The sequence below is a fragment of the Oncorhynchus clarkii genome, chromosome 27 (assembly GCF_045791955.1).
Source record: "Oncorhynchus clarkii lewisi isolate Uvic-CL-2024 chromosome 27, UVic_Ocla_1.0, whole genome shotgun sequence".
Taxonomy (NCBI): Eukaryota; Metazoa; Chordata; class Actinopteri; order Salmoniformes; family Salmonidae; genus Oncorhynchus; species Oncorhynchus clarkii.
In genome coordinates this window covers 22,827,500-22,841,889 of record NC_092173.1, presented here as the reverse complement: position 1 = coordinate 22,841,889, position 14,390 = coordinate 22,827,500, and the positions used below count along the sequence as shown (strand labels likewise).

At 42.5% G+C, this 14,390-nt stretch overlaps 2 protein-coding genes across 3 annotated transcripts in view; one reads left to right on the top strand and one right to left on the bottom strand.

The window, feature by feature from the left end:
* Positions 1-2,487, bottom strand: part of LOC139386412 (tubulin delta chain-like) — a 7,863-nt gene extending 5,376 nt beyond the window's left edge. The window contains exons 1-3 of the mRNA XM_071131988.1: positions 2,105-2,487; positions 1,859-2,006; positions 152-368 (exon numbers count right to left, since the gene is read on the bottom strand). Of these exons, the coding sequence (XP_070988089.1) occupies positions 152-368; positions 1,859-2,006; positions 2,105-2,255 (516 nt within the window). The 5' untranslated portion in view covers positions 2,256-2,487. The remainder of the gene's footprint in view (positions 1-151; positions 369-1,858; positions 2,007-2,104) is intronic.
* Positions 2,471-14,390, top strand: LOC139386411 (ribosomal protein S6 kinase beta-1). 2 transcript variants are annotated; one of them, XM_071131986.1, is made up of 15 exons: positions 2,471-2,629; positions 3,660-3,703; positions 3,833-3,953; positions 4,084-4,152; positions 4,706-4,853; positions 6,970-7,027; positions 7,251-7,351; positions 10,276-10,366; positions 10,499-10,589; positions 10,709-10,816; positions 10,898-10,960; positions 11,218-11,295; positions 11,392-11,499; positions 13,291-13,403; positions 13,503-14,390. In XM_071131986.1, the coding sequence occupies exons 1-15, from the start codon at positions 2,561-2,563 to the stop codon at positions 13,756-13,758; spliced, it is 1,518 nt and encodes a 505-aa protein (XP_070988087.1). In that variant the 5' UTR covers positions 2,471-2,560; the 3' UTR covers positions 13,759-14,390. The 2 variants fall into 2 exon arrangements, with proteins under 2 accessions (XP_070988087.1, XP_070988088.1); XM_071131987.1 differs by lacking the exon at positions 13,291-13,403 and having other exon boundaries at positions 2,475-2,629; positions 13,503-14,388.

Here is a 14,390-nt window from a genome sequence, read left to right as displayed (position 1 = left end):
AATGATTTATTTTATCCATTTTAGAATAAGGCAGTAATGTAACAAAATGTGGGAAAAAGTCAAGGGGTCTGAATACTTCCCGAAGGCACTGTATATACACATTTGTTGACAGTTCTGTGATGTTTTGCAGGTGCTGAAGCAAGCCTCTTACTTCTCCAGTGCCATAGGGCCATGTCAGGTGGTTGAGGATGAAGGAGTTTGGGTAGGCGTCCCGGAGACACTGAGTAACGTATGTGCCCACCCCTGACCCTGTGCCCCCTGCCACACTCATCATGGCCATGATTCCTGCCAGACAGTCACAGTGCTCCACCTCCCTCCTCACAATGTCCATCACTACTTCCTCATGACGTGGTCCATGGACACAGTATCTACACGCAAAGAAAAGAAAACACAGTGTTGTCATATTATAGTGATGGACACTGCTGTCAAGTGCGGGGCATAGCGTTTTTCCTAACTACAGTGCATTCGGAAAGTACTCAAACCCCTTGACTTTTTCCACATTTTGTTACATTACAGCCTAATTCTAAAATGGATTAAATAGTTTCCCCCCCTCATCAAACTACACAAAATAATGACAAAGCAAAAACTGGTTTTTAGAATTTTTTGCAAATGTATTAAGAATAAAAAAACAGAAATATCACATTTACATTAGTATTCAGACCCTTTACTTAGTACTTTGTTGAAGCACCTTTGGCAGCGATTACAGCCTCAAGTCTTCTTGGGTATGACGCTAGAAGCTTGGCACACCTGTATTTGGGGAGTTTCTCCCACTCTTCTCGGCAGATCCTCTCAAGCTCTTTCAGGATGGATGGGGAGCATCGCTGCACGGCTGTTTTCAGGTCTCTCCAAAGATGTTTGATCGGGTTCAAGTGCGGGCTCTAGCTGGGCCACTCAAGGACATGCAGAGACTTGTCCCGAAGCCACTCCTGCATTGTCTTGGCTCTGTGCTTAGGACCATTGTCCTGTTGGAAGGTGAAGCTTCGACCCAGTCTGAGGTCCTGAGCGCTCTGGAGCAGGTTTTCGTCAAGGATCTCTCTATACCTTGCTCCGTTCATCTTTCCCTTTATCCTGACTAGTCTCCCAGTCCCTGTCGCTGAAAAACATCCTCACAGCATGATGTTGCCACCACCATGCTTCACCGTACAGATGGTGCCAAGTTTCCTCCTGACAGGACACTTGGCATTCAGGCCAAATAATGTTGTTTCTCATGGTCTGAGTCCTTTAGGTGCTTTTTGGCAAATTCCAAGCGGGCTGTCATGTGCCTTTTACTGAGGAGTGGCTTCTGTCTGGCCACTCTACCATAAAAGCCTGATTGGTGGAGTGCTGCAGAGATGGTTGTCCTTCTGGAAGGTTCTCCCATCTCCACAGAGGAACTCTGTCAGAGTGTACATCGGGTTCTTGGTCACCTCCCTGACTAAGGCCTTCTCACCCGATTGCTCAGTTTGGCTGGGCGGCCAGCTCTAGGAAGAGTCTTGGTGGTTCCAACATTCTTCCATTTAAGAATGATGGCGGCCACAATTTCGAGTCTCATTACAAAGGGTCTGAATACTTATGTAAATAAGGTATTTCTGTTTGTTATTTCTAATAACCTGTTTTCACTTTGTCATTATGGGACATTGTGTGTAGTTCGATTAGGAAAAATGTTTACTTTATCAATTTTAGAATAAGGCTGTAACGTAACGTTTCAAAAAATTTGGAAAAAGTCAAAGGGTGTGAATACATTCTGAATGCACTGTACATGATGTCACCTGACCAGTTTTTCATGTCACGTCATGTGGTCATGAAAAATTCAGAGCCATTATAATTACAAGGTGGCCAGCCCCTCCAAACAAATTCTGCACATTGAAAACATCCTTACCCATTTGCCCAGTTGTTTCCAGAACCCTGTTTCTGACTGAAGTGTGAACGGTCCCCATATCTCCACTTCCCAGATTTGGCAGTCTTTGCAATACTCTGTGAGATGACTTTGGGTTCCATGTCAATCAGCACTGACCTTGCCACGAGTTCTGTGCAAATACAACATTAAAGGTTAAATACACATCTGTTAAGTTTGAATGTTAGAAGAGGTGCACCAGCTTATTATCATTAGGAATAGCTAACTTACCTCGATTTGCAGTCTCATTGAAGAAACGCTCACTGCTGCATTCACTGTAAACCTTTCTTTGCGTATCATTTGCATCATTGCTGATCACCTCGAACAACTCTTGGCCTACCTGGTTGCCACATTGTCCAAGTTGCACTGTCACGATGGACATTATTATTCCTGCTTGCAAAAGCTGTTGTTTTCAAGTATGTTCGCCTAAATGTTCAATGAATATGTATGGAAAATAAACTTGCTAACTATGTTTCCTCCAACTATCAATGACAGTTTTATGTTTGTATTCCAGTCTGGTTTGAAGCTCGCGGTGTTTCCTGCAACAAATTGATCATGTCCGCGCTTCACTTAGTTGGTTGCGTGGTGCGCATGCTCAGTGTAGTAGCCGGTTATGGCCGCGGCGATGTGTGTTTGTCCATGAGGCGGGGAGCGCGAGCTATTTTCACGGACTGAACGAGAGCAGCAATGGCGGGTATATTCGATATCGATTTGGATCAGCCGGAGGAAAATGTCTCCGACGATGAGCTCGAGGAGGTAATTTTCTCGATTTTGTCGCACGAGTATTCGATGTAACTTCTAATTGCCATGTTAGCTAGCTTACTAGGTATAGATAGGCCTGTCGTCTTGGTTTGTTACCAATGCATTAGGCCCAATTTTGACAATGCTACCAGCTAACATTAGCTAGCCGCATAGATCAACCAGCTAAATTAACACTCATGAGCTGTCACTTGTTCTCAGCTTTCGCGAGATAGTTGTTATACATTGCATTACTACATTTGCATACGTAACGCGTTATACTAATATTGAATATACTATTTTTAAACTTGCTAGACGGTCTTGTGTGCAGAAAAAGCAAGCGTGCTTTGGTTGCTGGCGTGCAACAGTTTATTTTGGCACTTCTGCAGTTTGGAACAATATGGACTGGAGTGGAGGTCCTTATGTGGACACAGGCAGATCCCAATTTGGACAAGCTTTTAATCATGGTTATAGTGGACATCCACAGTTCTGATAGACCTATCTATGAACAATTTGCGACAAGTAGCTAGTGAATTGGTTGTATAGGGCCATGTTTAAATGGTATGAAATAACTATTCATGCACTGACAGTTAGCTACCAAGAATGACAACTTTAGCGTAAACATTTCGTATGTAATCGCATCTCGTTTAGTGCCCTTTGTCAAGGATTTTGGTCAACACTAAATATCACGTCACATGTTTTTTAGGGTGTAAAATAATTACCTCCGTAAAGACTTCTTAACATTTATAACATAATAAACGTAAATTAGGGGTCAATTCCTAGGCTGTCAAGAAAAGCAGTCTACAGCTCAAGATCCGCTATCCAGGATTCTGAATTAATGATGGTATGCTCTCAAATCTTGGCTTGTGCTGACTTAATGTTTTAACTAATATTGCATTAATTTCAGTTGTCCTTGCGTCTAAGATTGAACACTTTTAAAATATAATCACCATTCCTGTTGAATCTAATGAGATGCTACTGCGGTTCTATGGCTCTGCAGTGATTTGTTATAAAGCAGATTTGTATTTTAATTCACATTTTCTGTCAGACTCAGATCAACGATTTCATGGACCAGTGCAGCGGCTTTGAATTGTAAGTGTTAACACTTAGCATTATGAAGGACTGGTCGATTAAATCATTATGTTGAGTAGTTAGTAATTGTACCGTGCTACAGTCAGTGTATTGAAAGTGAGCATATAATTGCATGACTTCTTTCCTCAGCAATCTGGACGACTGTGAGAAGATTGAGATATCTGAGGACAACGTCAATCAAGGAACAGAGAACATCAGGCCGGAGTGTTTTGAACTGCTGCGGGTGCTGGGAAAGGGAGGCTATGGAAAGGTATCCTCCTCTTATTCAAATGTCTTTTCATAAGATTACTTTTATGACATTTTTTAATTCCATGTCACACTTGTCATTATTTGGCCTGGCCCATTGTGTTGAACTGGTTATTGCCTTTTTATTTTTGTAGGTTTTTCAAGTTCGAAAAGTTGCTGGAGCAGCATCGGGGAAGATATTTGCAATGAAGGTTTTAAAGAAGGTACCTAAAAACAACATTCAAACACATTTTATTTACATTTAGTACACCATTGGCAGCATGCATAGCCCTTAAGTGTCTCTCAATTTTGTCTCAAACGTAGTAAATATGACAAATAAACATTGTTTTATGTTGCTTCTGTGTACAAATATTTCCTTGAAGCCTGTTGGTGGGTAAGGTCTTGTTGGTAGTTAGCCATCTTCGCTGCTGCAGACTTGGCTGTTAAGAAGCTGTCTCAGTCCATTAGATTTTGCACAATAGATACTGTTTTTGCTTGATCAGTGAAAGTGAAATGGCCTTTAATGACAGATGCAGTCACTTACCACTTCATCAAGATTTTTCCAACAAGCTATGCTTAAAAAATGCACTGAAAAGCCAATTGCTTAATTTCAAACATAACTATTCTAAGCAACACTGAGTTCAGTGTTAGCACATTCTTGACAGTGGCTGCTTGTCGTGAACTGATAATGAAGTGTATTTTATCATGTGGCTTTTTGAATGGCAGACTAGCGGTATTAGCATGACTAATGGTCATGAATGTTTTGGGGCCTCGCAGGCTATGATTGTACGCAATGCTAAGGACACTGCCCATACCAAGGCGGAGAGGAACATCCTGGAGGAAGTGAAGCATCCTTTCATCGTGGATCTCATCTACGCCTTCCAGACGGGGGGAAAGCTGTACCTCATCCTGGAGTACCTCAGCGGTCAGTAAATCAGGGGTCACAAAGGCAGTTACACCAAATGACCTATTCACCAGAAGATAAACAACCATCCATTCTTTCCACATTCTTCCTGTTGCCCAAGAGTTGCTGGGGAGCCAGACTGAATCTCCTTCCATATTAGAAGTCCCAGTCATGCAGATGGTTTCTTTTCTTAGACCAAAGGATGGTTTCACCAAAATCATGATTCAAATCATCTGAATTGGTTGTCACACACAGGATGTTTTTCTTTGCATACTTTACATCAACACTTAATGGGCCTCTGCACATTACATCTAACCATAATCAAATCAAAGTTTATTTGTCACGTGCGCTGAATACAACAGGTGTAGACCTTACAGTGAAATGCTTACTTACAGGCTCTAACTAAGGGTGCGGGGAAAAAAGGTGTGTGTGTAGGTAAGTAAAGAAATAAAACAACAGTAAAAATACATTTGAAAAAAGAGTAGCAAGGCTATATACAGACACCTGTTAGTCAGGCTTGTTGAGGTAGTATGTACATGTAGGTATCGTTAAAGTGACTATGCATATATGATGAACAGAGAGTAGCAGAAGCGTAAAAAGGGGGGGTGGTGGGACACAATGCAGATAGCCCAGTTAGCCAATGTGCGTGAGCACTGGTTGGTCGGGCCAATTTCGGTAGTATGTACATGAATGTATAGTTTAAGTGACTATGCATATAAGATAAACAGAGAGTAGCAGCAGTGTAAAAGAGGGGTTGGGGGGGGGACACAATGCAAAAAATGTGGGTTGGGGATAAAAACTGTTGAGAAGCCTTTTTGTCCTAGACTTGGCACTCCAGTACCGCTTGCCATAGAGAGAACAGTCTTTGGCTGGGGTCTTTGACAATTTTTAGGGCCTTCCTCTGACACCGCCTGGTGTAGAGGTCCTGGATGGCAGGCAGCTTTGCCACAGTGATGTCCTGGGCCATAAGCACTACCCTCTGAAGTGCCTTGCGGTCGGAGGCCGAGCAATTGCCGTACCAGGCAGTGATGCAACCGGCCAGGATGCTCTTGATGTTGCAGCTGTTGAACCTTTTGAGGATCTCAGGACCCATGCCAAATCTTTTTAGTTTCCTGAGGGGGAATAGGCTTTGTCGTGCCCTCTTCCCGGCTGTCTTGGTGTGTTTGGACCAATCTAGTATGTTGTTGATGTAGACACCAAGGAATTTGAAGCTCTCAACCTGCTCCACTACAGCCCTGTTGGTGAGAATGGGGATGTGCTCGGTGCTTCTTTTCCTGTAGTCCACAATCATCTCCTTAGTCTTGGTTACGTTGAGGGATAGGTTGTTATTCTGGCACCACCCGGCCAGGTCTCTGACCTCCTCCCTATAGACTGTCTCATCGTTGTCAGTGATCAGGCCAGCAAACTTAATGATGGTGTTAGAGTCGTACCTGGCCATGCAGTCGTGGGTGAACAGGGAGTACAGGAGGGGACTGAGCACGCACCCCTGGGGAGCTCCAGGGTTGAGGATCAGCGTGGCAGATGTGTTGCGACCTACCCTCACCACCTGGGGGCGGCCTGTCAGGAAGTCCAGGATCCAGTTGCAGGGGGAGATGTTCAGTCCCAGGATCCTTAGCTTGGTGATTAGTTTTGAGGGTACTATGGTGTTGAACGCTGAGCTGTAGTCAATGAACAGCATTCTCACATAGGTGTTCCTTTTTTCCAGGTGGGAAAGGAGATTGCATCATCAATAGAGATTGCATCATCTGTGGATCTGTTTGGGCGGTATGCAAATTGGAGTGGGTCTAGAGTTTCAGGGATAATGGTGTTGATGTGAGCCATTACCAGCCTTTCAAAGCACTTCATGGCTACGGACGTGAGTGCTATGGTTCTATAGTCATTTAGGCACGTTGCCTTTGTGTTCTTGGGCACAGGGATGTATGTAATAGTGTCTATATCCTGTCTACCATCCCTTCCTGTCTGTGCACATCTAGAGTTACAGAAAAATTCTAACTATGGTATGTGAAATTCAGATTCAAAATGTAAATGGGTTAATTTGGTGTAGTCCCCCCACAATTATTTTGTGCATTTGTACATCACTACAATTGCATAGTTTTTTTATGTCTGTTTCAGTTTTAATTAATTTTGTTATTTTCAGGTGGAGAGCTGTTTATGCAACTGGAAAGAGAGGGGATATTTATGGAAGACACAGCCTGGTGAGTAGAGATGACGAAAGGCAATATTGTCATACCAGTGGCAGTTTTCTTACATCCACTGCACTAAGACACCTCTTTGGAATATCCTCCACCAGTATGTTAGTTGGTGAAAGGGAAAATGCAATTTACAAAAGCAGTAAACTGAAGATTGGGGAACCAGGTGTTGGCTGTGCCTGGCACAGAAAATAATACAATGTAAATGTGGTCTCTTTCTTATGTGCAGTTTTTACCTGGCAGAAATCTCCATGGCTCTGGGCCATCTGCACCAGAAAGGCATCATCTATAGAGACCTGAAGCCTGAAAACATCATGCTTAACAACCAAGGTAATGCTGGAGCTGGGCAAGGATGTCAGAACAAACGTCCTGAGTTGCAATCATGTTCACTGCAAGTCGGACCATATTTGATGCTACATTGGCTGTAAATACATCCATATTTGTGCTTGTACAGTGCCTTGCGAAAGTATTCGGCCCCCTTGAACTTTGCTACCTTTTGCCACATTTCAGGCTTCAAACATAAAGATATAAAACTGTATTTTTTGTGAAGAATCAACAACAAGTGGGACACAATCATGAAGTGGAACGACATTTATTGGATATTTCAAACTTTTTTAACAAATCAAAAACTGAAAAATTGGGCGTGCAAAATTATTCAGCCCCTTTACTTTCAGTGCAGCAAACTCTCTCCAGAAGTTCAGTGAGGATCTCTGAATTATCCAATGTTGACCTAAATGACTAATGATGATAAATACAATCCACCCGTGTGTAATCAAGTCTCCGTATAAATGCACCTGCACTGTGATAGTCTCAGAGGTCCGTTAAAAGCGCAGAGAGCATCATGAAGAACAAGGAACACACCAGGCAGGTCCGAGATACTGTTGTGAAGAAGTTTAATGCCGGATTTGGATACAAAAAGTTTCCCAAGCTTTAAACATCCCAAGGAGCACTGTGCAAGCGATAATATTGAAATGGAAGGAGTATCAGACCACTGCAAATCTACCAAGACCTGGCCGTCCCTCTAAACTTTCAGCTCATACAAGGAGAAGACTGATCAGAGATGCAGCCAGGAGGCCCATGATCACTCTGGATGAACTGCAGAGATCTACAGCTGAGGTGGGAGACTCTGTCCATAGGACAACAATCAGTCGTATATTGCACAAATCTGGCCTTTATGGAAGAGTGGCAAGAAGAAAGCCATTTCTTAAAGATATCCATAAAAAGTGTTGTTTAAAGTTTCCCACAAGCCACCTGGGAGACACACCAAACATGTGGAAGAAGGTGCTCTGGTCAGATGAAACCAAAATTGAACTTTTTGGCAACAATGCAAGACGTTATGTTTGGCGTAAAAGCAACACGGCTCATCACCCTGAACACACACCATCCCCACTGTCAAACATGGTGGTGGCAGCATCATGGTTTGGGCCTGCTTTTCTTCAGCAGGGACAGGGAAGATGGTTAAAATTGATGGGAAGATGGATGGAGCCAAATACAGGACCATTCTGGAAGAAAACCTGATGGAGTCTGCAAAAGACCTGAGACTGGGACGGAGATTTGTCTTCCAACAAGACAATGATCCAAAACATAAAGCAAAATCTTCAATGGAATGGTTCAAAAATAAACATATCCAGGTGTTAGAATGGCCAAGTCAAAGTCCAGACCTGAATCCAATCGAGAATCTGTGGAAAGAACTGAAAACTGCTGTTCACAAATGCTCTCCATCCAACCTCACTGAGCTCGAGCTGTTTTGCAAGGAGGAATGGGAAAAAATGTCAGTCTCTCGATGTGCAAAACTGATAGAGACATACCCCAAGCGACTTACAGCTGTAATCGCAGCAAAAGGTGTATTAACTTAAGGGGGCTGAATAATTTTGCACGCCCAATTTTTCAGTTTTTGATTTGTTAAAAAAGTTTGAAATATCCAATAAATGTCGTTCCATTTCATGATTGTGTCCCACTTGTTGTTGATTCTTCACAAAAAATACAGTTTTATATCTTTATGTTTGAAGCCTGAAATGTGGCAAAAGGTCGCAAAGTTCAAGGGGGCCGAATACTTTCGCAAGGCACTGTATATGCACTTCATGTTAGACATTAGGGCTGAGAATTGCCAGGGACCTCATGAAACGCGCTTAGGTGCTGATTCGATATGGGTTGTGATTTTCACGATTCAATGTGTATTGCGATTCGATACTGCGATTTTATTGTAATTTGGTATTCCAAAAATATTGCTCACTATAACACGGATCCCAAACCGGCTGCGAGCGTGCGCCATTGTGCATACATTTATTTTGTCCCCCTACATCAAACGCGATCATGACACGCAAGTTAAAATATCAAAACAAACTCTGAACCATTGACATTAATTTGGGGACGGTCGAAAAGCATTAAATATGTATGGCAATTTAGCTAGTTAGCTTGCACTTGCTAGCTAATTTATCCTATTTAGCTAGCTTGCTGTTGCTAGCTAATTTGTCCTGGGATATAAACATTGAGTTGTTATTTTACCTGAACTGCACAAGGTCCTCCACTCTGACAAATTAATCCACACATAAAACGACCAACTGAATCGTTTCTAGTCATCTCTCCTCCTTCCAGGCCTTTTCATCGTTGAACTTATATGGTGATCGCATCTAAACTTTCATAGTATTACCACGACTACCGGCAAAACAGTTCGTCTTTCAATCACCCACGGGGGTATAACCAATGAGGAGATGGCACGTGGGTACCTGCATCTATAAACCAATGAGGAGATGGGAGAGGCAGGACTTTCAGCGCGATCTGCGTCAGAAATAGGAATGAGTTCTATTTTAGCCCTTGGTAACGCAGACGCTCGTTGGCGCACGCGCGCAAGCAGTGTGGGTGCAATAATTGAATAACATGGATTTCTAAATGTATTTTGCGACGCTCGCACAGGCGACGTGTCCGGTCAGCATGTGAGTCTGCTGCTGAGAGACGAGAGGCTGTGAAAACAAGTTTTTATCAGTCATGGAAATAAGTGGTGAAAACATTTTGCAACACTATTTAAAAAGATGGGGAACAAGATATAGGATGACAAACACCAGAGTTTTGGCTAACAGCTGACTAGCGCTAGCTAATGCTACCTACAGTAGCAAAAATATAAAATAATATTGAGATATATAACTTGATTTCCTCCCCATCAATATATTCTGCAGGAAATGTAATTTACTAAATGTTCTGCATATCCACCTCAAAGTGAAATTGGCTGACTTGTTTTCTGTGTTGTGTTTTTCCAGGCCATGTGAAATTGACTGACTTTGGGCTGTGTAAAGAGTCCATCCACGGCGGCACAGTCACCCATACTTTCTGTGGCACCATAGAGTACATGTAAGTCACACTTTGTAAAATACACACCACCTGTTCTTCATGTAAATCTGTTGAAAGCTCTGCAATTTTTATATATTGACTGCCTCAGTCTACCATGAAAATATGTATTTAAAGAAATGGATGTTGTATCAGGGCCCCAGAGATCCTGATGAGAAGTGGACATAACAGAGCAGTGGACTGGTGGAGTCTTGGAGCGCTTATGTACGATATGCTGACTGGAGCGGTGAGTACAAAACTTCTCTCATAGCCTCTTGCTTATAATGATGTGGTAATACAACAACTTATATTACAATCAAGTGGTGTTGACCCAATATTATTATTTTGTTCTTTCTTCAAATGTAGCCACCCTTCACTGGTGAAAACAGGAAGAAGACCATTGACAAAATCTTAAAATGCAAGCTGAACCTCCCACCCTACCTCACACAAGAAGCCAGAGATCTCCTGAAAAGGGTGACTATTTGTTTAAACATTTTACCTTTTATTTTTATTTTTGTAATCACTTATGTATTTATACTAGTTCTTGTTTTTCAGCTGCTGAAGAGAAATGCCTCGTCAAGACTTGGAGCAGGGGCCGGAGATGCTACAGAGGTGCAGGTGAGAACAAGAGAAGGAATGGAAAAATGTTGGATGGAGTGACTTGATGCTGTCAAGAATAAACTGTAACCTCATCCTTGAGGGCAGGAGAGTTTGAGATTTTACCCCATTCTGGCAAGCACCACTTTCTGTCTCAAGCCTTTGATCATAAAACAACAGAAGATGACCCTAAATAGAAGTATTCAAAAGTGCGAGGGGAAAGGGAAGTATTGAAATTTAAAAGCTATCGTTATTATTTTCTGATGATCTTTCCTTAGGCTCATCCCTTCTTCCGACACATTAACTGGGAAGAGCTCCTGGCCAGGAAAGTGGAGCCTCCATTCAAGCCATTCCTGGTAAGCAACAGAAGAGCTTCCATTTTGTTTTAGACAACCTTTCAAGCTCTCACAGGCGTTAGACTCTGTAACACACCTGATCTCTTGTATCTATAGCAATCCGCTGAAGATGTGAGCCAGTTTGACTCTAAGTTCACCAGCCAGACACCAGTAGACAGCCCAGACGACTCCACGCTGAGTGAAAGCGCTAACCAAGCCTTTCTGGTAAGACGGCTACATATCTTGTTAGGGATTACATTATTTTATTATTATTTGTTTTTGGCCTGGCCACCACCCCTTTGTTTTTACAGCTTTTTCTTTCTTTGTTACATGCACATTCTAAAGACATTTTATACTGAACAAAAATATAAACACAACAATTTCAACGATTATACTGAGTTACAATTCATATAAGGAAATCAGTCAATTTAAATGAATTTATTAGTCCCTAATCTACGGATTTCACATGACTGGGCAAGGGTGCAGCCATGGGTGTGCCTGGGAAGGCATAGGCCAGCCCACTTGGGAAACAGGCCCACCCACTGGGGAGCCCGACCCAGCCAATCGGAATGAGTTTTCCACCACAAAAGGGCTTTATTACAGACTGAAATACTTCTCAGTTTCATCAGCTGTCTGGGTGGCTGGTCTCAAACGATCCCGCATGTCGAGGTCCTGGGCTGGTGTGGTTATACGTGGTCTGCGGTTGTGAGGCCGGTTGGACGTGCTGCCAAATTCTCTAACCAACTTGGGGCGGCTTATAGTAGAGAAATTAACATTTAATTATCTGGTAACAGCTCTGGTGGACAATCGCATGCTCCCTCAAAACTTGAGACATCTGTAGCATTGTCTGTGTGACAACTGCACATTTCAGTGGCCTTTTATTGTCCCCCGCACTAGGTGCACCTGAGTATTGATCATGCTGTTTAATCAGCTTCTTGATATGCCACACCTGTCAGGTGGATGGATTATCTTGGCAAAGGAGAAATGCTCACTAACAGGGATGTAAACACATTTGTGCACAGACTGAGAAAAATAAGCTTTTTGTGTGTATGGAACATTTCTGGTATCTTTTATTTCGGCTACATATTGTTTTTATTATACATAGTGGCAAGAAATAGTATGTGAACCCTTTGGAATTACCTGGATTTCTGCATAAATTGGTTATAACATGTTATCTGATCTTCATCTAAGTCATAACAATAGACAAACCCAGTGTGCTTAAACTAATAACACACAAACAATTATACGTTTATATGTCTTTACTGAACACACCATGCAAACATTCACAGTGCAGGGTAGGAAAGGTTTGTGAACCCTTGGATTTAATAACTGGTTGACCCTCCTTTGGCAGCAATAACCTCAACCAAACGTTTTCTGTAGTTGCGGATCCGATCTGCTCAGAGGTCAGGAGGAATTTTGACCATTCCTCTTTACAAAACTGTTTCAGTTAAGCAATATTCTTGGGATGTCTGGTGTGAACTGCTCTCTTGAGGTCATGCCACAGTATCTCCATCGGGTTGAGGTCAGGACTCTGACTGGGCCACTCCAGAAGGCGTATTTCCTTCTGTTAAAGCCATTCTGCTGTTGATTTACTTCTGTGTTTTGGGTTGTTGACCTGTTGCATACACAACTGAGTTTCAATTGGCAGACAGATAGCCTTACATTCTCCTGCAAAATGTCTTGATAAACTTGAATTCATTTTTCTGTTGATGACTCGTCAACAGGCGCTGAACAAAATATTCATACAAATATGATTAGGCCTCTCATAGACTAGGCCTTGTAATAGAAAGAGGGTCAATCAAGTTAGGTCTGCCAAATTAATGTAGCATAGGAAAAAATATAAATCCAGCCATAGAGTATAGCCTATCATTAAAAAAAAAGGTTTTTAACATGCACAATCTATATAGAACAAGGTTGACTAAATTCGAGCCTAGTAACTTTGCTCACCTTAATTTCTCCTTAAAACATTTGTAGGCAGTACTGGTGACCATAACCCCTCTGTCATTGCTTCTGCAGGGCTTTACGTATGTTGCTCCATCAGTACTTGAAAACGTCAAGGAAAAATTCTCATTTGAGCCAAAAATCCGCTCACCCCGGCGGTTTTTGGGGAGCCCAAGAACACCAGTCAGGTATTCCATTGTTTCAGCCTCTACGGCTGTTCCTACATAGCTTGTGCAGTAACATTGAATATGCCACATCATCATAGTATGTCCCCTATTCATTTTCAGCCCTTTCAAGTTCTCTGCTGGTGACATGTGGCCCCGGGGCCCCTTGATGCCCGGCGGATCCTCTCTATGTCTCCAGTCGCCCCAGGAGCAGGTCATGGAGGTGTCCGCCTCAGAACAGATGGAAGTGCAGGCCAGCTCTGAGGCCTCTGCGCCCCTTCCCATCCGCCAGCCTTCGGGAGCCAACCTGTCCCAGTTCAAACAACAGGCCTACCCTGTTATGGCCAAGCGGCCCGAGCATCTACGCATTAACCTATGACCAGCAGCTCATCTTAGAGGATTTTATTTTTTCTTTGTTGATATTTCTTCTCTTATTTTTTATTTTTTAAATATAAAGACACTAGAGACTATGAAACATTACATTTCAGTTCTACACACCATCACTACCTGAAGTCTCCCTCAGGCTTTCACCTCCAGTGTGCTGCAGCTGAGCTCGGCGGACTGGGCCACTCCCTCAGGTCCCCTTGACCTCTTCACCCTGACCCCTAGCAGGACTGGACCAGCGGGCCGGGGCATCACTTTGAATCTTTAACTTGTTTTTATTACTCCATTCTACCACAAAAAAAGGAATAAGAACATGTATAAAATGTGCAGTATATAAAATATAAATCTAAGTGCTTCTTGTTTGATGATTGAATGCTTATGATGAATTAATTGCTTCCACTGAACACTTGGGAGATTTGACAGTATTTCTTGAAGATTGCTTCCTGGCTCGGAATGAAATCATGAATTATTGTTAATTGAAAATATGATTGGGAGGGTTATCAATAAGCTGAGGTTCTGAACATAGCTTTGTCTTAATACAAAATAAATGCATCTACTGTGCTATATCAATGATGGATCAATTCATGAGGGCCTCAATAAAAACAAATGTTTACTTTTTACATTCTT